Source organism: Sebastes umbrosus, chromosome 1 (genome assembly GCF_015220745.1).
Source record: "Sebastes umbrosus isolate fSebUmb1 chromosome 1, fSebUmb1.pri, whole genome shotgun sequence".
Lineage (NCBI taxonomy): Eukaryota > Metazoa > Chordata > Actinopteri > Perciformes > Sebastidae > Sebastes > Sebastes umbrosus.
This window is the reverse complement of record NC_051269.1, coordinates 39,861,669-39,884,828: the sequence shown is the minus strand read 5'-3', so window position 1 is coordinate 39,884,828 and position 23,160 is coordinate 39,861,669. Positions and strand designations below refer to the sequence as shown.

The following is a 23,160-nucleotide window of genomic DNA, read 5'->3' as shown; positions in this document are numbered from 1 at the left end:
TTTTGCCTGCATAGCCAGCGCCTACCTATTTAAAGGCCCCGCTTAATGGCAGTTAGAGGGTCCTAAGCTTCTCTAGTTACCCAATACCGCCACAGTGGTGGATGGACAACACGTTCTCATCACGTCTGTAAAGTGAAAATGAAACTTAACGTTGTCAACACAAAGACAAACAACACATTGTTGGTTTCACATGGGACATGGACATCAGTCTCCTGGATGAAAGCACTGTGTTTGTTCGACCCGTCCACCTCCCCTCCAACCCTTCTTCCCTGTGTGTGTTTTTTCACTTTTAAAACTACGTCGCCACTTTCCCCGACCACTTTCTCTGAGCGCTTAATAGTAACGCAAATGAGTTTATTTTGTAGTTACTTGAAAGCGTGGCGCGTCTCATACAGACGCTAAAGGGTGCCGTGCAAGTATCACACGCCGAGGGATATTCAGTTGGTTACAGTCTGCAACCTCGCCGCTGGATGCCACTGAATCCCACACACTGCTCCTTTAACATTGGCACTGCAGTGTAGGTGAGTCAATGAAACAAACATCGTTCTGCTTAACGTGGATACTCTTAAGTTCACAAAATGTGTATTAGTCTACATCTGAAAACAGTCCACAATAAATGTACGACTTACATTTCTTTGAAAAACTAAAAGTATATATTTGTGACTCATTTTTAAAGACGTACGTCTTCAGTAAGAATGAAGTGGCTCGGCACTGAGTGCCAGACTGAGCCGGGAAGTCGGAGAGTATAGAGAGATGGAGTAAGGTTGAGTTCAGGCAGTCAGACTGTGTAAAATAATGCAGCCCCCTCATTCTTTTCAATTGGACCGCTGTGTTGCTCAGCAGGATTGTTGACACAGAGGGCTCAAGCAAAAGAATGCAGGGTCGACCTGTAAAGAAGTAGACTGACCTCGACGCCCTCCTGCAATCATATATGTGCAAGCCTACATTCATAATGGATTTCTACGCAAAGTGAACAATAAAATTCTGCTGTTTATCTCACAATCGTCGCAACGGAGAATACAATTATTGTCATTTGTTTTAAAAATTAGTCTTGTATAAACCGCTGTGCTGTGTTTTGGAATCTTATCGGCCTTTAAACTCTTAGATCTGTTACTCAACGATGGTATTTTATTCTCTCACTGGTACCTAAAACAACACGCCCACCAAATCAACCCCTTGAACTTTTTTTTTAACCGCATAGCTGTTTTCAGTCTGAATACCCAGTTTGACATAATTTGTTTTGATCTTTTCACATAATTTGTCAACAATAAGAAAAACATAGAATAACTGCTGCCTTATATTTAACCATTTATGAACCAAGTCTGGTATCACAGTAAAATCAAGCAAAGACGGGATTCACAACGACGTTTTAACGCCACTCATTTCTTTAACGCATTAACGCAACTTGCAACTTTTAAGGTTGTAGCGGGCTCAGTTTCTAGAGTGACGATACTGGCATCATATGAATCTAGAAAACCTGAGGAATCCACTGGTATGTCATGAAAGAGGCTAAATAACGCTCAAGGAAAAACTGGCGTGGCCATTTTCAAAGGGGTCCCTTGACCTCTGACCTCCAGATCAGTGAATGTAAATGGGTTCTATGGGTACCCACAAGTTTACTTTACAGACATGCCCACTTTGTGATAATCAAATGCAGTTTGGGTCAAGTCATAGTCAAGTCAGCACACTGACACACTGACAGCTGTTGTTGCCTGTTGGGCTGCAGTTTGCCATGTTATGATTTGAGCATATTTTTTATGCTAAATGCAGTACCTGTGAGGGTTTCTGGACAATATTTGTCATTGTTTAGTGTTTTAATTGATTTCAAATAATAAATATATACATACATTTGCATAAAGCAGCATATTTGTTTATAAATGTGTGATTAATTTGCAATTAATCGCAATGTACTATTTTAATCTATTGACAGCCCTAGTTAGCATGCAAGGTCACATGTGTGCTCATTACTTTATTGTGTGTTGTATTATAGATTTTGCAGGTAACATCTATTTTATTCGATCTCTAGTCGAACTCTTGTCACACAGATTAACGAGGAGGCTTCATGTCAAAACAAAGAATGGAAAGGAATGATGAGAATGTCAATGCAGCAGTGTAAAACACATACACAGCAAGGGAGAGAGGGAGGGAGAGAGGGAAAGAGAGAGAGAGAGAGAGGGGCAGAGACGTCTGCAGGGACGGCAGACTGAACTTGACTATTAGTGCAGCCCTCCTGTATCAGATATGACATTCTGCAGTCAGCCCTTTTGACTGGGCAGACGGTTAAAAAGTCCCACTCGCTTCCTTGAGGGAAAACAGTGAATTAAAATCATTATGGGGGAAAGTCGGGGCAGAAACTGACAGACCTTTCATGATTAGGAACTATCAGAGACTGGGTCTGTTTAAGAGCTGCAGTCTCACAGCAACAGAGGACTTGCAGGCACATAATCTCATGTCCTCTGACAGAGTTTAACTCTCAGCACGGCTCCTTTTAGACCACTTACCTATTGATTGCTCAAAGAAGCTTCAAATGATCCCTCTTTTACCAAGGCGCATCACCACCGTACTCCTCAAGTGGTGCATCAACAAGCATTAAAAGAAGCTTTGACATAATGTGGCAAAAAAATAAAACCCACCATTTTTCAATTTTAAAAACACCTCAAGCTAGCATTATCGTGTCGTGCAAATCCCATCAAATGTGTGACAATGCTGTGTTTAAGAGGCAAAATAAAGAGATGGAGGCTTTTGAAAGGGGGGAGGGAGGGGAGGCTGGAGGGCGAATTGCTAAAGTGTGGATTCCCACGTGGCCGTAGGATTCAGCTGGCAACAGAGAGCAGAGAAAGGCTGGTACACTGGCGTGAAATTGCGCTGGTGGGCACCGAATGGCTGCAGGAGTGCGGACCACTTTGAGGGTCTGCTAATCAGCAGCACACAGACACATGAGCCGACTCGCAGCTGTGCCACGGGATAAACGCTCCCCCGGCCACAGCAGCCACCAGCAGACTTTATTACCCACAGATAACCTGCCCACATCCGAGGAGGAAAAAAAAAAAAGAATGACAGTTGAGGAAGTGGAGCACTGGAGACTTTATAGATGACAGCGTGGTCACAGATCATATGGGCGCGAAAAGTGAGCTCAAGGTTAAGAAGTGTGAGGCTATGAACTATAGATGTGACGGCATGGTTCTGGGCAGGTAGAGCCGTGGCTGATCATAAAAAAGTTCCCCCTCCGTCTGACAGATAAGGAGAGGTGAGTGGAAAACAGTGTGTCGGAGTTGGAAAGGAAGAGCAGCAGAAAGAGAAGGTGGGAAGGTATAAAAAAACAAAAGAGACACAGCAGTGTTACAGGGAGATAATAAGCAGCAGAGTGAGGAACAATAAAGACTGCTGAGGCAAGCAGGAGTGTGAGACTAGAGCAGACAATGCAGAAGAAGTAGCACAGAGCGCCGTACCTCCGTAACGGGGTGGAGGGCCGCAGAGCAGAACCACGGCTTGACCCTCTCTCACCGACACCGTGTTCCTCGACTTCCTGCTGAAGTTCTGCAGAACTGTTGAATATAAAATTTGAAAAAAAAAGAAAGAAAACTTTTCAGCTTAAATAACTTTACAAAAAGGTGACATCCAGGGAAGGGCATTTCATTCTGCAGAACACTTCCCCGTCTGTTCACGTTGCTTACAAGTCAAACCCAAGAGTTCCCCTGTTAATATTGCAGCACGCGCAGGAGATCTGGTGGAGGGTGCATCGAAGTTCCCCTCGCCAATCGAGCTGGAGAGATTACTTTCACCTTTAATTAAATGCTGCTGTGCAGTGTGAGAGAATAAACAGTGGGAAGACATATCAATCCCAAATACCAACCAAGTCCCAGGAGGGATCCGGCAAATATCAGCAGTAGTCAAATCACAACTCCACTGATAAGAAATCAAAACATACAGTCCTCATTCCTTCATGTGTTCCACTGGTGCTGCCAGGCGGCAACCTCCGGGTCGGACATCTCTAATTTCTAATGGTCATAAAGGGGGCGATTCTATAGAAGTCTATGAGAAAATGAGCCTACTGCTCACTTGATTTATTACCTCAGTAAACATTGTAAATATGAGTTTATGGTCTCAATCACTAGTTTCAAGTCTTCTTCAATACAGCATGATGTTCATTTAGTAAACTATGGTCCCATTTAGAGTCAAATAGACCATAAAGCAGGGGATGCTTTAGGGCGGGGCTACCTTGTGATTGACAGGTCGCTACCACGGCGTTGTCCGGTCTGGGAGTTGTCCATGTTTTCGTCTTTGAAATTTAACCTTTTCACAGTGTGTTTTCAGTTCATGAAATTTAATTGTAACATTTTGGTCGTCTGAAAGTGTCTTATTCAGCGTTCGGTTGTACTTAGTTCCGCCCTCTCGTGTCACTTCTGGTTCCAAAACACCAAGATGGCGACGGCAAAAAAACAAGATGGCTATGGCCAAAATGCCAAACTCGAGACTTCAAAAAGTCAGGCCACAAACCAATGAGTGATGTCACGGTGACTAAATCCACTTCTTATATACAGTCTACAGTCAGTACAGGCTGGTATGAAAATGCAACAGTCATTTCAGACTAGGGCTGTCATGATATCACGGCCAAAAGAATTCATGATGACGATATTATCGGGGTATCTATAGAAAACGGAAAGTTAGTCAAATTCATCAAAGTGCTCTATACGATGACCAGAGTGGCTACATGTGCCGTTTAGTGCATGCTCATGCATTTGAGCGTGCTCATATGGCGGTTACAGTTTATAAGGCCGTCATCACTGACGGCGGCGTTGCCGTTGTTTTGTCTGTTAGCGCTGCTAGCACCGTTAGCCGTGAGCCTCCAGCTCAGCCATCACCATGTTGAGAGCCGTGTGGAGGTAATAGAAATGCTCCCAATCTTGCATTTAGCACCTATAACTTAGTTTATTGTGTTCTGTCCCTTTTTTTTGGCAAAAAATAAATACATTTTTGGAATTACACTGAAAATTATGAATGTGTGGAGGTGGAGAGAGTCTGTAATCATAACTGTGCAAAAGTGTACAAAAAAGACAATTACACTAATAGAAAGAACGGAAAGAAACAGAAATGATTTAAGAGGTGCTGGATATTATTATTACAGCAGCGTAAATACACTGCCAAGTTACTTTTTAGTTGAAGTCACTTTTGTGGATGTTGAGAATCCTTCGGCTGTCATGTTTTCTGTGCGTAATATGTGCACTCTTATTTGTAATTGCAATGGTCCAGACAAAAATAGTCTTCTATTGCATTACACCTTTTTTTGTTTTCGATTGTTGGTCTGAGAAAAGACCATATTTGGGGTCTGGGAACATTTTCCACAATTTTCTGATAATTCATAGACCAATTAAAACAAATGATTCATTAACCAACTGATGATGAAAACAATCATTAGCTACAGCCCTATTCTAAATAATTTGTATTCTATTTAGTCGTGCAAAATATCACAACAAATCAAAGAAAAAAAAAAGCACAATTTCACGTCAGTAACAGTATGTACAGAATAATCAGAGTAAGACTCTACTCACATGCAAACTGGACTTTTGCCTCCCTGCTGACAACGGTCCCGAATGTGTTGGCGGTGATGCACTGATACACTCCTCCGTGATCGATGACATGGGGATTATTGATCAACAGGTTCCCCTCCACGAGGCTGTAGTGTGGATCTGACTCTGTGTTTATTTCTCTGCCATCCATTTTCCACCTGTAGAGAAATTACAGAATACATTTGGGGGTCTGTTGCTGTGATTCATTTTCATCTTTCCATTGAATATTTTGGGAAAGGAAAATCCAGAAAACATCCCACAAGGTTAAAAATGTAATTACCCTCCTTCTTCTACTGCATGACTGGAATGCAAATGTAGCCGGTACAGTAACACAGCCTGGTGTCATAAACGGCTCAGCGGAGCACTGTGTACCACACATTCACTGATGCTACACACTATAGTTTCACGGTATAGACAGTCAAAGAGCAGTCTAAACACTTACCTATAATGCGGAGGTGGGTTTCCCTTTGCTTTGCAATTAATAAACACCTGCTTATCATCAGTGCTCAGGGGGAAAATACTGTCACTGGGCTCCTGGGTGAAGACAGGACCATGGCGCGTATTCTCTGTGTGCGAGAACAACACATCAGCTGTACAACGGTCCCGAGCAAGTGACACTGAATTAATGCAAAAATAAATCACTCAGCGCTCAGGAAACTGTATATTAACCGTACGCCCATATAATTAGCTGCCAGCACGGCTCTTTGAGTGGATTCTGCATTTAATAAACCCTCTTGTGCACATGTCACGAGGCAGATAATGCACTGCGATGAGAGAGCAATTAACTAAAGATAACCCTGTACTACACTAGCTAACCGGCATATTCTATGCAGCCCTCAACACATGATGCTTATTCACAGAAGTAATTTAAGTGGCGTAAATAAATACACTAATACAAGGGTTTTGTTTTATTTTAAAGTTACGGTTGACATGGAAGCGCAGGTACAGGAAATAAAATAGAAAAAAATTGGACTTAATTATGAACCCTATTAATTAATTAGCAAATGGGTCAATTCACAGCAAACTTTAACACAACCTCTGCAGGACTGAGTCTTAAAACCCCAAAATTAGTTAGCATTTTTGCACTTTTTCGTCTCACTTTTCGTCAGTAAATACCCAACTCAGGAATGTTGATGTTTTTACGTGTCTTAAAAAAGGCGGTTGCTAATAAATGTCTAAATGAGACTACAAAACGTCCTCACTGGTCCGCCTTTAGCTTAGTGGTGGTGACGTCGAAGTCAAGCAACCGCGGTGTAGTTTGTTTATAGCCGTATATAACGTTAGCTTTTTACTTTTGTCGATTGCATTAACGATTCAAAAATCATAAAAGCGGTGTTCATTTGTGAAGATTATCTTGCTGAACAAACTGTGTGAGTATCAGAAACGTTTGTTTGCCACAGAGCTTATTTTCTGCAGTAACCCAAAATACAGTGGAAAAATAGCATTGGCTTTTTGTCGAGGGGCCCATGGTCGATGCTAACTTCCTGGTTGGCCTACATAAATATGCAGCAGTTTATTACTTGTGGTGTTAAGTATCATTAAAAGAGTTTCACTGAGCGCTAGATCTGCCGCTATTTATTCAAACTCACACTTTACAAAGTTCACTGTGTGAACTCTCACGTACAGGATCAGACAGAAAACGGTTTAAGCTATATTACATGCCACGAGTAATTCGAAAGATTAATCCAGCTGGCTAATTGAGTTACGCTTTATTACATTATGATCTTAATGCAAATAGGATAACTTGGTTAAGGTGTTTACAAGAGAGATGCAATCTCAGAGCATTGCCTTATTCTAAATATAATCTAATTATAAGGAAGCTGTTGGATGTATGCATGTTGTTTGTGCATGTGTGTCTGCTCAGTCGAGCTTGTTGTCTTGGTTAGCTCCAGCCAAACGATCAATACACAGGAGTAATTAACCGATGTTGCACTAATTACTCCCGTGAAATCCAACATTTCTTCAATGGACGCACACTCACACACTGCTGTCCACCCTCTCTTTCCCCCGACACCGTGTGCCATACGCCGAGCCGCTCGCCGGTGTTGCTTTTGAAAATGTTTTTTCTTTTTGTGCGCTCCTTTTTTGTCTCTAACCTTGACTAGGACAAAGAGTGCTCCCTCCTGTATCATCATCGCCATCATCATCCTAATGAGAGTGGGAGTCTTTGCTTCAGGTAAGGGGCCCTGTTTCCCCAGCCTCTGAGGGAGGCGCTTCATTTCTACCCTCGTTGCGATGTCCTTTAAATTAAACAAATTAATGAGCCTTTAATAGCCGGGGCTATTTCACCTGGGAAACGATCAGGGTGGTTTGTGTCTATGCTTGAGAACAGGCCTGCCCTGTAAACACATCAACTGCCTGGACTGACCACTAGCACACATAAACACACACACACACGTGCAAATTACACTTAATTAGTTTTCATGGGAATGCATGCAAATGTGAGCTCAACAGCGGGAATATATGGATGTATGTAGTTCAGCACGTGCAGCTATTTGCATATCATTCTTTTCTCTCGTGTTTGCAGGCTGCATAGATATACCCCAGTGAAACTGCTGACTTGAGATGAGATGCTAAATCACTGGAAATGGAAGCATAAATAACAATACAATAGACCCCCACTCCATATGCTGTATAAATTTAAATGTATTTTTTTGATGACTTGTAAACGGTTGGCTTAAGATCAGTATACAGTATATCCGTCAACGTTAAATCTCACTCGGTGTTAGGCTGCACGGGTTACCGCATCCAGACATAAAGTGAGAGCTCTTAGAGAGATTTTAAGTCCTCAGCTGTAGCTCACACAGATATTAGCGAACCGAAGGCTAATGTCACTCTGCTTTACTCTCAGCGGAAAAGGAGCGCCGGATCTCTGTTGCTGAGAGCGGAGTACAGAATAAATTAGCGTTAAGAACAGAGTTGGTGTTGGATTTTTATAGTGCTTACCACAATTCATGTAAGTGGCAGCAGTTGGACATAAAGGAAGGAAATTGCATAATAAAATAGGGAGGCGTAAAAAGACCAAGGAGAGTGAATTCTCGTATAGTCTCTGTTCAAATGTAAATCCGACAGTGAGTCACGTTTATCAGAGGGGTTCTGAAGAGAACTCTGGCTGCAGTTAAATATTGAGATAAAAATCTAACTATAATAGTAAATCTTATAGAATGACACAAGGCAGTTTCACTTTACCCGCCTGTGACAGCTTCATCCTGTTAAATAACAAAAACTACACCCCTAAATCTGCCTTTGTGTTTCTTTGCAAAGCTCTTTAAAACTAAAGAGACATCTAAAGATTTCGTCATGTTTTGAACTTCTTTTTTTAAAAACTCGATGCAAATTTTGCCCACATACAAAATACTAAAATGATAATCCCTTCTGAGATTGCTATCATTCCCTTTCAACTGAAATGAGAATCTAAACACGCATGAGAAAGAGGCAAACCCTCCCTGTAGGGAGATGTATGCATATCAGGTGTGTCATGAAAGGCGGCTTGACTTGGCGTCTCACCAGCCAGGCACTCTTTGAGTGACAGAAGGATTAACAGTTCCCATGGCAACAACATCTTCATTTTCCAAGGTCAAAGATTCTCCTTCTTCCCATTCAGTCCGGAGAGTGGAGGAGAATATTTCCTGGGCAGACGCTGCTCCGTTTGGCTCTGGAAGAAAAAGGAGGGCAAATGAGCAGTGTGGATATGAGGAGATGAGGAGATGCCGTCTACAGCGAGAAAAAAAGAAAACAAGCTGGAACTTGTGGAAAATCGGTGAGCCATTAATAATTCATTCAACCAAATAAGCCGAGCCAAGATCCCATGCTGAAGGACCAGCTATGCTGATACTGGGGAGCTGATATTTAGTGTATACATACCGCTGCTACACTATCTCCCAGGAGCAAGTCAAGCATTCAAAAAAAAAAAAATGCTCGCAGCAGCAGCAGCAACAGATGAGCAGAGCTGCCTGCCAAAGGTAATGCTAAGCTCTCTAAAAACTGTTAGTTCAACATATTTACTCTAGCAAAATGTGTGATGTATTAATGCACAGTATAAATCACAGGGAATGCTAATGAATGCAGACAGACTGAACTGAAGGAGAGGGCGATTCATTCAACCCACTTCAAAACACACAGACAGACGGCTCATCTTCCAGGGATCACGGTGCCAGGAACTATTGCCGTTGATTTACAACTACAAAATGAAGCTTTTATAATTTGGCCAACCTTGTCAAATAACATTACAAGTAACATAATACAGTTTATGCTGTTTTGGTTGCAGTATTCTGACACGTAGGGGGTGTTTGGATATTACTTCTGAGCCCGTTGTTGAAAGCTTCTATAATCAATATTGAACCCACAGAGAATTATCAGCGGACTCGGCAGTTCCCCTCAGCTCTGAGGAGAGGGAGGATTGGACTTCATCAGGTGGCCACAACATGACTTCAAATGAGTGCTAATGTTGCTTCACATCTCGGGTTGAGCAACTATAAAACGTCATACTATGTCATTCCTGTGTTCACAGCTTGTCTTCGCTGGCCCTAAGATGTTCATTTAACAGCACAGCCTGACACATTGTGACATGCTATTATCTCATATGTTGTGACCGTACATGTATTCATCCCAAACCAGTCAGTGCAGGATGTTCTGTTCCATGATTTTCTTTGGTTTGGTACACCCTGTGAACCAAATTATTACTGTTGGTTATAACCCAGGGATACCCAACTTGTTTTGCCTGGGGCCACTTCTGCAAAATGACAGCAGGGGCCGGTTAATAAACAAATTTAATCTTTATCTTATCAGATAACATTAATAAACATTAAAAGGCCCATAACTCATCTTTCTTTGAAAATCTATATTTTCATATTCAATGACTTTTAAAGTTATTATTCACTAAATTAACTTGACACAAGGATTAATACTAGGCCTATATGACAGATAAATCATATATATATATATGTATATATATATATATAGAGTATATATATTGCCAAGAAGCAAATCCAGTCACAGCAGCCCCGCACAGGTACGCAGGGGCGTTTCTAGGATTTGAGGACATTCGGGGCTCATGCTGCATTCACATAAAAATCAGGCAGGCGGTTCACGGCGAACCGGATATCATTTTAGTGGATGAGAGCAGGAAGGTTAAATAAGATGAGGCCACCAGAGAATACAGGCAACGGTAACGGTACCCGTCAAAAGTTAAAATATTTAAAATTTCAGCCGTCCTCCTCTGCAATGGAATTTACAACCGGATGTTACGTAGCTCTCTCACACTGGAGAAAGTTGTTTAAGTTTGCAATAGAATATTAAGAAACAGCTGCATTTTATAGCTACATAAATTGCGAGAACGATTACATAAAATAGCAGACATGAAATAATTATATTTAATATATTTTATTCCATCACCATAGCAACATATCATCATGCGTGTTCCGTTTTGCCGTCCTATCATTCCGTCGGACTGTTTGTTTGTTTGTTTTTACCATGTTGTCCAGAAGGAGTTGTCTCTCTGCCGTCTACCTGATTGAATCCAGCATTAGCCTGGACCTCTGTCCTCCCCTGGAACTATATTTCATTTTATTTATACTTATTTACATTAGTAAAAAAAAAAAAAAATCCCACTGTGAATCAATTTATTTTCATGGTGAATTAGAAAATGGTCGGCGGGCCACGCGGCAACGGTAAGTTGATTTTCATTGTATTAACAGAAAACACATCAATTAGGTCTACATCTTAGGAAGTGCAGAACATAAATTCCAAAGTAACAAGTTTTGGTAGTGGGTCAGTTGTTGCCTGTTTGCCACACCAGGGGTTCTCTAACTCTGACACTGTGGATCCTCATCAGATAGAAGTGAGACAAATGCACCCAAATGTAAAAACTGGATTATGGTTTTATTTGTGGAAAACTTTTGTGAGCTCTCATAAAAAAGCTTTTCTTTGTCCTCTTCTGTCTCAGAGTCTGTAGTAAATTGTTGCCGACAGATGGATGCAACAAAACAGGAAGAATCACTAATCACGAAGGGAAGAAGAAGCACTGGCCGTACAGGGAGTGAAGTAGATTTATTCTGCTCTCCATTATTTATTCTAAGTGGACACAATACTGATCATCAGAGCTTCATCTTGTCAGTCATCATTATTGATTTAGTTTCCACCTTTTTTAACCTTCTGCCTTTTTGTTTGTCATCCTGCCCACAGTCTTGTCACAAGTCTCAATCAAATATGGAGGGATGGATCAATAAGGGGAGATTTGCTTGATGTCTTTCCTTATGCGACTCACTGGGATGATATATCGGCCTTTTCTGGAGAAACCCAATGAGGAAACTTTATCCATGTAACAAGAAGAAGAATCCACTTTCTTGTGACCTACTTGAGACTGTGAGCTATGAAATGTTTTTTCAATAAACTGCTCCGCCTCGTGCTTCGCTTTAGAGCCAAATATAAAACTATATGTTGATTAATGTGCTGGATGAATAGGTGAATGATACAAAGCTGCATATGGCAATTACAGTTATAGATGCAAGGCTTTTACTTTGGGCTCCGAGAAAACTTTAAATCGATGCGAAATGTTTTCCAGACATTTTGTCAAAACGCCTATCTGCAATCAATACTGTTATAGGCCAGCACCTGTAAGTAATTCCAAATCAATATGTTTTAAAATTCAGACCCGCTCGCAAAGCGCTGTGTGAGCGGACGAACTCAGAACGAGTCAAATTAGACTCGAGATGAAAACACTACAAAACCTGCATCTTGAAATCGTTCTCATGGTTTTGACTGCCAGCTACAATTAGCTACTTCATGAACTGATACATATTGAAGGGTCTTCTTATTGATCAGACTTTGCCATCTTGAGCCTGAATTTGAATTTAAATGATTTAGAGGCTTGTAATGAGAAGCATTTACTCCACTCCACAGCACCAGGATTGCACCATTTGACGTATAACTCCCAGGTAATATCTACATTAATACCCACATAACTCATTCATGCAAGTGAATCCGAGACAGATCATTTGCCAATACGAGGATGCTCAATGAGGAATTACAGCCATTGGTATTTAGTGGATTGAGAGGATATGGGAACCATTACAGTCCACTGCAGAGGTTGTCTAACAAGCCCCCGCAGCCTTTAGTCATTAGCGTACGTGCTCTGCCCAGTGATCAATGTTAATTTATGTTCGCTGTAGTCAGCTGTCCACTTTCACTTTCAAGCTGATCAACTTTATTTTCGTCTGCTCGCAAACATGTGTCCCGTGTTCATTTAGCATTCAAAGTCAGACCCAAGGACCCTGATTGCATTTAGCCATAGACAGTAGCTATTATGCATATAGTGTGGAAATGCAGAGGCTACAATCCCGCGAGGTACATAAGCGAGGGAGCTGGCACTGCTTCTCCGTCAGATAGCACAACTCTGTTTTAATGATGCATAGGCCCATGGCATCCTTTGGGAGGATGTGTTTCTTGGTCACAGTCCAGAAATTTAAAGTAGTTGCTTGTGATCCCCATGATTAATTTATATACCCTAGAAAAAATACAATGGTAATAATTCTTGTGCCCAGCGGATGGTGGTCGCAGGTGTTGGCAATACCAAATGGGATGAGGCCAAGCTAATGGTGCCTGGAAGGGAAACTATCTGTCAGGGATAATCCCTAATACTGTAACACCCCGGCATAGATAATGTGCTTCCCCCCCTGCCTCTCTCACTAGCCCGTGATATTGAGATAGCTGTGGAGAAATGATTAAAGGGGGAATGGATATTGACACGGATAAATGTATGTATCCGAAGTGAAGTATTGCCTGATTTAATGTTTAGTGATGATTAGCTTCCCACTCTGGAATAGCCAAACTAGGCTAAGAATAAAGGGAGGTGGAGGGTGTCCAGTGAACTCTGGTGAGCCATGTTCCACTTCATTACACTCTGAGTAATTGGTTGAACACGTGACTGAAGAAATTAACTTCAGCAGCCTTGTGAGAGGTAATTAAGGCTTTTGTTTTTGCTTTTTTTTTTTTTTTTTAATCATGGTTCAGCATCACACTGGGCCCTGTAAGGACGTCAACATGACACCACATCATCATGGCTCAGAGCCCACAACAGCCTGAAAACATATAGCCTCCCTCATTGTAGTAATTGTTCATATTAAAACATGTCTCATCTGTATAGGCCTCAGTTTCATCAGGCTGTGTAAATATCCAGAAAAGCCTCCTGATCTCAGATTACAGTCCATCTTCAATCCAGTCAGCCACTGGGGAGCGCGAGCGGTGCTGCAGCTGGGTTAGCAAACTGTCACTCACTGTGCGAATGCATATTATTACTCATTGACTAAGAGACGGAGGAGAATATTGAAAGCTAACATCCTGTCAATTCAATAAAGACTCAGCAAACAGAACTGTACATGAAGTTTGGGCGTGGAAAGTGTAGTGAAGATCTCAGAGAGGTGAGATGAATACTTATGAATGCTCAAAGTAAGACGATAAAAATAACCTGAACTGACCAGCTGCTGAGTTGTATCCTTCGTATACTTATATGTGGAACTATAATTGTCCATTTCTTCTTTTTTTTACCGTTTGTAAATCATGGATAGATTGTGTCTTCTATTTCAGCACAGCTTACACTAAAAACCAACTGTTGAGATGATGATATTCCGAACACATTGCGTAACCATATATAGTATAGGCTACACAGAGTCTAGACTGTATATAAAGATGGACGATATGACAGCTCCCTAAAAGTGAAGCCGAAACATCTTGATCGCCCCCTGGTGGCTGGCTGCAGCATTGGTCATAAATCCCACCCCTCCATGTTAGCGGATGGGATATGGGCCAAACTAAAAAGTCAAATTACATGTCAAATACATTTTTCCCAACGATGGTTTCTGTCATTCTAGGTAGTTCGTATCACGCTGATGTATGTTCAAGTGTTAACGTTTCTGATATGTTTGGTTTTAATTATTTATTTAAACCCCCCCCATCCCCCCTCACTATTATCATTTCTCATAAATTTGTCACTTTATTCTCAGAGTATCCACATTTTTTTTCTCGTAAATTTACAACTTGAGTGTTTTCTCTGAATATTACCCCCCTTCTCCTGGCTCTGTAACTATGCTTTTTTTTCACCTACAACGGCCTTAATACACCATCATAGTTTTTATTTAATATCTTGTTTTATTTATTTAATATTGAACACTTTGGGGTTCTATAGACATGTAGCCTTGGTCTTCTATACAATATATGTCTGCTGACATACTTTACATTACTAATAACTTAATCTCTAATACTCAGTATACATCACATGTAATGATCAGAAGTTATCAGTCAACAATCAATTACAACAGAACACAGACACACACATATATCTGAACACACACACATTTCAAGGGAGATGAGATTACTGCATCCTGTACACTACACAGCTCCTGTACCTGGAAAAACAGCTCTGGTCGCAGTCATTTATAGCATGGAATAAATCACGGAGCCCAACAGACAAGCATGTTTCCCACTGATTGAGTACTCACAGAGTAAGTGGAGTCTGCTCGCTGTTTCCCTCCGCAGCCAAGACACAATCAGCCCTTTGGCCAGCTAAAAGAGAGAGAGAGACAAGAGAGAGAGAGGAAATATTGAGAGTCCTTGTAGTAATAATCTAAAGACATGAGGATTGAAACGGTCAGAGTTTAGTTAGTCTGTAGGAGGAAGGGCACAATCTTCAAGACACAGCAGGTTTTAGACGGCTCCTTCAACAGAGCATTATGTCACAGGATGGACATAACAAATATGGCTCTCACTGATGAAAATGCAGATTGATGTTTGGCAACAAATATTTAAATATGCAGAAATAATCTTCAGATAAACAGCGCCGCAGATACACGGATAAATGTTTTGTTTTTTTAACAGGATAGGTTTATGATTATATTCCATTAAAATGATGATTTTCCTGCTGGCAACAGTGCTGTTAAACCAACAATTCATCCTCCAACCAAACAAACTATTTGTTCATGGGCTCATTCAATCAGCATTAAGAAATCAAACAGTCACTTCTCCTCTTTTAAACACACACTGCTGTGACAGAAGACGTTCAATATGTCATATTTACAGCTTGATCAATCAGTTTTTTCTGAATAATCCCCCCACTATAATCCTGTTATATGTATATATGCTTGTAGCTAGCTTTAAAAAACCTCCAGGTCTGAAAACTGAAGCCAATGCGGAGGTGCCTTAAACTTGCATTCTTTCTAACAGCCAGTAGGAGGCGACTCCTCTGGTTGCAAAAAGAAGTCAATGAGAAAATTACTTCTTACTTGATTCATTTCCTCATTAAAGGGCCAATATGTAATATATTTACTGTAATAAATCATAAAATGGCCATGATATGTCATCAGAGATTAAAGAAACTTCTCTGACAACAATGCTACAGCCAGTGTGTTCTCCTTTGAAATTTCCATTCCCGTCTGGAACGTCTGTTTTTGTTTTGGTCGGTGTGATCCCGTCCACTGCCCATTACGACACTCCGTTGCCACATATGACACAAATCGGCACGCAAACACAGCGTTCTGCAGTCATGGAAACAAGCAAACGAACTGGATCAACAGAGATAACATTAACTTTAGATTCTACCCGACCTGAAAAGCCTCGGCACATCTCGCTGTGCTTCGTGTGCAGCTGGGTTATCAAGGCAGTGAGTGTTGGAGACACACAGCGGGTGAAGTGATTCAGACTACTGCATGTCTAGAAGGTAACTCTCAAATTTGTGCTAAATTCTGTCTCTATCACACCGAAGGAGCGGACGGGCCACGGCTCCAATGTTTTGAATTTGGACTGCTGTTACCCATTTTAAACTCTAGCTGTCAGTGCTACATATTGCTCCTTTAAACATTGTAGACGTTTATGGTCTCAATCGATAGTTTCAAGTCTTCTTCAATACAATACATATTAATTTAGAAAATTATGGTTCCATTTAGAGTCAAATCGACCATAAAGCAGGGGATGTTTTAGGGCGTGGCTACTTTGTGATGTCAGGTCGCTACCACGGTGTTGTCCAGTTCGGGTGTTATCCGTGTTTTCCTCTTAGAACTTTAAACCTTTCACAGAAAACCAAACATGGCAACAAGATGACGAAAAACCAAGATGGTGACGGCCAAAAACCAAGATGGTGACAGCCAAAAATGCCGAACTCGAGGCTTCAAAACCGTAGTCCACAAACCAATGGGTGACGTCACGGTGACTTTGTTCACTTCTTATATACAGTCTATGTAAGCAACTCCCACAAAATATCTCAACAAACTGACGCTAAAATAGCTCACAACTGGCCACATAACATGATTCAGAAAGTAGCTACGCTACTCAAATGCTAACTAGGGAATGTGGTTAAAGTAATTCAGTGATGCTACTCCTCAACACGGGTAAGCAATGGGATTATTTTCTGGATTATTCACCATATTCATAATCGTAGAAACACAGTCGTAACTAGCTTACCTAGACAGTTACAGGCCAGTATTGCAACTTGAAACTCTGAAAACCATTTAAAATCAATAAGCAGGGGCACTATAGGCTTCATAATGAGTCCTAGCTCCTTATTCAGCACCCTACCTTTTCACTGGGCTTTATTGTGTCAGCAGCTGTGACCCATTTCAGGGGCTGCCTCCTTCGAAGAATGAGGACTACAAAGGTGTAGCCTTCATATGACTGAAGGCTTCTGTGCTGAGCAGCTGCACCTCCTCCCACAAATGAGACAGTCCATACAGCGGATAAACCATAACATTATAGAGCACACGTACTGTAACAAACATTAGTCCCACTTTTCTGAATACGAAAGTGCGCTTCCACAAGAGATTACATTTATTAGGAGAAAAGAGTCAGACATCACAAACACGCACTTGCAGACACACAAAAACTAATCATAATGACCTGAATGTCTGCGCTGGCACCAGAGGCCATTTACTCAGTGTAATTTGGTTTCCAGCAAGACAGACTCCAGCAGAGCTATCACAAAAAGACTGATTGATTCTGCAGGTGGATAGAGCCCTGCTTGCACTGGCCATAATAATAAAAAAAACACTCTATATTCACTAGATTGCACTGTAAACATCGGAGGAGAAAATGTGTCTTTTCCTTGAGAAAAGCAAATGGCAAAACATTTTTACACCACGGAGTATTCTATTGGAAAAATAGGTAACAGGTCCTCGGCATTATGCAAGCAAACATAGAACCTTGCTATAAACAGCTTCCTTTGGGAACGCGTTTGGGGAGAGTTGAAACATTGCAAGCCTTGAAATAGCAGATTTTTGCATTATCAAATTGAATTATGAAAAGTCAAGCCAATGCGGAAGTTCCTTAAACTTGCATGTAGAAGTCTATGAGAGAATGAGCCTACTTCTCTCTTGATTTATTACCTCAGTAAACATTGTAAACATGAGTTTATGGTCTCAATCGCTAATTTCAAGTCTTCTTCAATACAGCATGATGTTCATTTGGAAAAATTATGCTCCCATGTAGAGTCAAATAGACGATGAAGCAGGGCATGCTTTAGGGCGGGGCTACATTGTGATTGACAGGTCGCTACCATGGCGTTGTCCGGTTTGGGAGGCGTCTGTGTTTTCGTCTTAGAACTTCGATCCGCTGCAGGGTTGTGCGGCGGTCACTTTGATGAGTCCACGATGATTAATGTCTTTTGTTCCCACATGGCTGGGTTGTACAGCTCTGGATCGCAGGTTACGCAATTGGCCCCCCGCAGTGTGACGTCAGGTTTTCCGCTGGAAGCCGCTGCGTTTTTTTTTCCCATCACTCCGTGCGGCCCCCACCACCGCAGCCCAAACACACTACCCACATTCAAAATGAACGGAGGACTGACGGTTTCGCCGCACCGCAGGATATGGTATGAATGCAGCTTAACTCTTTTACAATTCATATTAGTTAATTGTAACATTTTGGTCACCTATAAAAATGTCTTATTCAGCATTTGGTTGTACTCAGCTCCGCCCTTTCGTGTCAATTCTGGTTGCAAAAAAAAACAACCAAAAGATTTCGACGGCCAAAAACCAAGATATCGACGGCCAAAATGGCAAACTCAAGACTTCACAACCGTAGTCTACAAACCAATGGGTGACGTCATGTCCACTTCTTATATACAGTCTATGATCACAAGGTGATTACTCTGGATATATTACGCACACTGTGTGCATGTTGCACTGAAAGTTCTAATAGTCCTAAAGGGCTGACAGAGAGGTCTGATTACTGAGAGTAGCCCGGACATTGTTATAGGAAAGACACATTGTTGTAGGATTTTTTCAAATGTAATTTTTCCGTTCTGTAAGGAGCACAAACTAAATTCCAGTCACCTCTATGGAATTGCTGTAGAGACAGACTTTCAGAGGTGGACATGTTGAACCCTATAAAACCAAAAAATCTCTAGGCTACACCAGGGGTAAATGAATGCTGGCTTATTCAAAATAAAGTGGATCATGACCAAACCTGAAGGGTATATTGTTTGTCTAAAAAGAAACATTTCACCCATACAGTAGGTTTCTGTCAATAAATGACACACCCACAGCCTATAGCCTTCAAGAATATGCTGCTCTTCCTTCAAAACAGCCTAATAGGATATTTTCAGGGTGTTGGGAAAAGTCCTGTGCCATCAAACTGGAGGTATGACATCAATGTTGTTTGGGGTGCAGTGCCTGAATGCAACCTTTTTCTAACAAAAAGTGGATAAAAGGTTCTGTCTGCTGCATGCTACAGTACCTTCTGATTCTGTATTAAATCAGTGAAACAAGGTCAACAATAACTGGCTTCAACATCATTTATGAAAGCTCATTCACATCGACACAGACTGTAGGCTAACACCTGCCTGTGTCGATGAGACACCGAGGTCGACTAATTTATTTCTGTGATGGGCAGGGGAGGCTTGTTAGTTGTTACAATGTGGGAAAGAGATGTATAGGCCCTTTCATTACTTTTCATCTCTGCAGTTACAATTTTCTCTTCCTCCTCTGTGCCCGTCTCCAAGTGAAAATCATTAAAAGTCAGCGGTGGCCATCTCCAACATCTTTGAAGTGTTCAGCCCTACATCCTACGGTCAGTCCAAACTTTCCTGCCACATTTTCAGAATTAACCTCGTGTCGCCATAGAACAGGCATACTGAATAGAAAAATATATGTCAAATATTTCCCTTCACAGAAACTGAAACTCACAGTAGTATCCTTCTTATCCTGGTTTTTATTATATTTGGAATATGATGACGAAGTAACCTGGCTATTCAGCCTGCTGACTCTAACATTATTCAGGTTTCTAAAGCCTCATTCACACTATACCCGAATAAAAAACATATTTTATGGTTTAATACACATTTATATTGGACACATGTTCTCTGCCAAATCGCAAATCTTACCACAAAAGGTTGTGGTAATGCATCTGAAGCAGCTGGTAATGACTAAAAAAACACCAGAAGAAGAGTTACCTTTTTTGTTTTTCTGTCTAGAAGGTGAGTCCTCAAGAAGACATGTGATCTGAAACCTGGTATAATGCTTACATGCTACACTATCTAAGTTTCTTTCACAATAACCAAGCTAGCATTCAGTTATCAAAAACCAAGATCAAAAAAAGACCATAAAGATACTAGTGTGGATGTAAACATTGGAAGCAGTTTGACAAGAAAAAATGGCAACACTGGAACAAACACAGTATATGAGGAAAAGTTTACCTTACTTTGTTTTAGATTTTAACCCTGTAGTATTTTTTCTGAAGGGTTTAGGCATCTCAGTTGGGCGTCTTAACACTGTCATTGTTTGTATAGTCATTGGTCTCTATTGGTTGTATTGCTTGGGAACCAGTTTAAGGTTTTGAGTGCTCTTGACGAATATGACTTTTAAACTTTTGCATGCTGTTCATTTAAAAAGGGATCAATAACATTAATTACCCTTCATCTGGTTAGAGACAGTCTTGTCTTTTGGAACTCTTTGGCTACCATATAGACACAGCACAAGGTCTTCATCTCAGCACTTGAAAAGCATTGCGGTCAGTTAGCAGTCTATACCAGACTACAACTCATAAAAGTACAACTCAATACATTAACTACAGATATTGCAAAATGGATCAAAACCAACAGAACTGACCCTCCTCTAAACCCCACCCCCCATTGCTACTCCATCAAGTTGTCAGAGCTACCATGGAGCCACTAACTGCACCCCCTGAATAAATATGATCAAAAACTAAGTTTTGGAAAAACTAAAATGCAATTTCAGAAAGAGGCAGACGGAAAGGTCTACAATATGTGTTTGAAGGATATAACAGGATGTCAGCTGATTCACCAGCAATCTGGTTAAAACAATAAAGATAGAAGCTAAAGCCTACAGATGAGTGAAAGTGAACCACTACATCACCTGGCGATCGAGACAGAAGACTATGAAATTAATGAACAGCACTCTTGCTGTAAAGCCGGATAGGTCTTTATTCACGGTTACAATCATTAAAGTGCAAAAGCAGCATGTGTATACATGGGGTATATCTTCAGTAGCTGGCATAGCATAGTGCTTATTGTTAATGATGTGCTAACGTACTCTGCTAATGTTAGCTCCACAGGTTTTTACGTAGAAACATAACATTTTAGAGACGTATATCTCCTTCTAACCTCTCTGGATAATGAGTGTCACTATTATGGTTAACCACGACTAACTGGAAAAACCACAAATCCAGCCGGAAAATGAAGAGAATCTGAATCGAAAACACGAGAGTCTATGGAGCACAGACGAATAGCTGTCGGACTCTGGTTGGAGCTGGCTGGTGCTACGCTATGATTGGCCAGTCTACGTTTGAGTGGCGGGATTTAGCGAAGGGTCAAATGAGTCGATAGATTTTGGTAGTGTTGCCATTCTGCATACATTTACACATCAACAGTTTTTTCATGTAAAGACAGAATGCAATTACATATCTAGGAAATCTTCCATCTACAAAAACAATTATCATCTCACTGTCCTTGAACACAACATTATGGAGATTCAACTTATAGTCTAGTCAGAAAATACATTTGTAAACACGGTGTGTCTGGTCGGACTGGTAGGAAAAAGAGTCTCTGAGGAAGTAATGCACTTTATGACTCTGGCAGCAACAACAGGGGCTTGTTTTGAAGTGAAAGACCTGAGTAGTTTACATGTACAACAGGCCACCACGGCTGTCCAGACAAAGAATACAGAGACTCTGATCTCATGAACGGCAAACCCAAGGAACAAGCAGCAATACATTAATAAATTCATAAATAAGTGATAAATCAAGGACAAGTCACATTACTTTTTCAATGTCTCAAGTGAAAACTATATTATATATTTTAGTTTTTGTGTCTGAAAGCCGAGGGTTACCATCCTACAAGGCAATATTATTGTGATTTAGCACAACTTCAGAATATGAATCATGATGCATTACTCTGCCATCGTTTGTCTACGTCCTTCCTCGTGTCCAGCAGGTGATTATTACTGTATGTGAAGCTGTGCTGTTGGAGATTGTTTCTCTACAAGGGCTACTGATATATTACTCATATTTTGGAGAGTAAGATGAAAATCTCAATAACTAGACGATTGTTATTGCCATCGGTGTAATTTTGTCAAAATCATCCTGAAATAGTATCAGATCTGTTCCAGGTTTTTCTCCATCTCTGCACGCAATGAACATTTATTTCAACCCCTTTCTCTCCATGCTCAGGTATCATGGGGCCTGTTGGAAACCCCACTAAGTGCCCACAGCAAGAGTCACATTACAGCAGCTGTACAGATTATGAATGATAGAGAAAGTCTTTTCACATTCATTAAAGTGCCAAAAATGAATAATTCATGGTTTCAAATTTCAGGCCTCCAAATATTCAACAGTGTTGCGTCAGGCCTTTCCTCTCCAATTGATTGCTTCCAGTACAAGTGATGTATTTGCTGCTCAGGTTGGGATCTGTATCCCAGTCAATGGAAAGAACCAGAAAAGCCCCATAATGTCGCTGAAAATGATGACAATTGAAATATAAAAGCACATAAAGTGAGTCACTTCATTCATGAATAGGATGTTTGTTTTTCTGTAATACACTGTACATGTAGGTTTTTGTCGCTACTTGCTGAAGCTATGTTTTAAAGATATGATTCAGTATCGACGCTATTTGTTGTCAATCATAATATGAGTGTTGTTACAATTATGCATCTTTATATAAATATTCTACTCAAAGGAAAGATTGCTTAAAGGAAGAAACCACCCACAAGAAACCATGGCAGTTAGTTTGTATCTGGAGCCGCCTGTGAGAGACAGTAACATTGTTATCCTCATAATTCGCCCTCTGGCCTGCAGATATGTGACATATGAACCCCGCTCGCATAAACTGCATAAACACCAACCTCCCTGAGGGGGTTGTGTATTCATATTTTGATTTTATTATCTATTGTAGGAATAAATCACCAGTTTAGGGAGGTAATGCAGATTTGGTAAATGCATGTAGTAAACTTATACTGTTCTGTTATGTAACGTGTAATTGATAAAGGGCATTTTCTACCTTCGACAGTTTTCTCCTTTGTTTCTCAGAGCACCTTGTCACAACCCCAGAGACTAGGTGTGAGCTGGATGCATTCTGCATTTTGGGTGTATCTTTTCTTCATTA

At 40.9% G+C, this 23,160-nt stretch overlaps 1 protein-coding gene and 1 long non-coding RNA gene across 3 annotated transcripts in view; one reads left to right on the top strand and one right to left on the bottom strand.

The window, feature by feature from the left end:
- The window catches only part of LOC119496825 (contactin-4), a 113,928-nt gene that overhangs the window by 40,211 nt on the left and 50,557 nt on the right, over nt 1-23,160 (bottom strand). Inside the window, exons 2-6 of the mRNA XM_037784417.1 lie at nt 15,062-15,125; nt 9,075-9,222; nt 6,010-6,133; nt 5,550-5,725; nt 3,450-3,545 (exon numbers count right to left, since the gene is read on the bottom strand). Coding sequence (XP_037640345.1) covers nt 3,450-3,545; nt 5,550-5,725; nt 6,010-6,133; nt 9,075-9,135 — 457 coding nt within the window. The 5' untranslated portion in view covers nt 9,136-9,222; nt 15,062-15,125. The remainder of the gene's footprint in view (nt 1-3,449; nt 3,546-5,549; nt 5,726-6,009; nt 6,134-9,074; nt 9,223-15,061; nt 15,126-23,160) is intronic.
- LOC119496832 lies at nt 9,200-11,972 on the top strand. Of its 2 annotated transcripts, none has more exons than XR_005208826.1 (3): nt 9,200-9,327; nt 11,512-11,604; nt 11,751-11,972. It is a non-coding gene; the product is annotated as an uncharacterized LOC119496832 (long non-coding RNA). The 2 variants fall into 2 exon arrangements; XR_005208824.1 differs by having other exon boundaries at nt 11,512-11,609.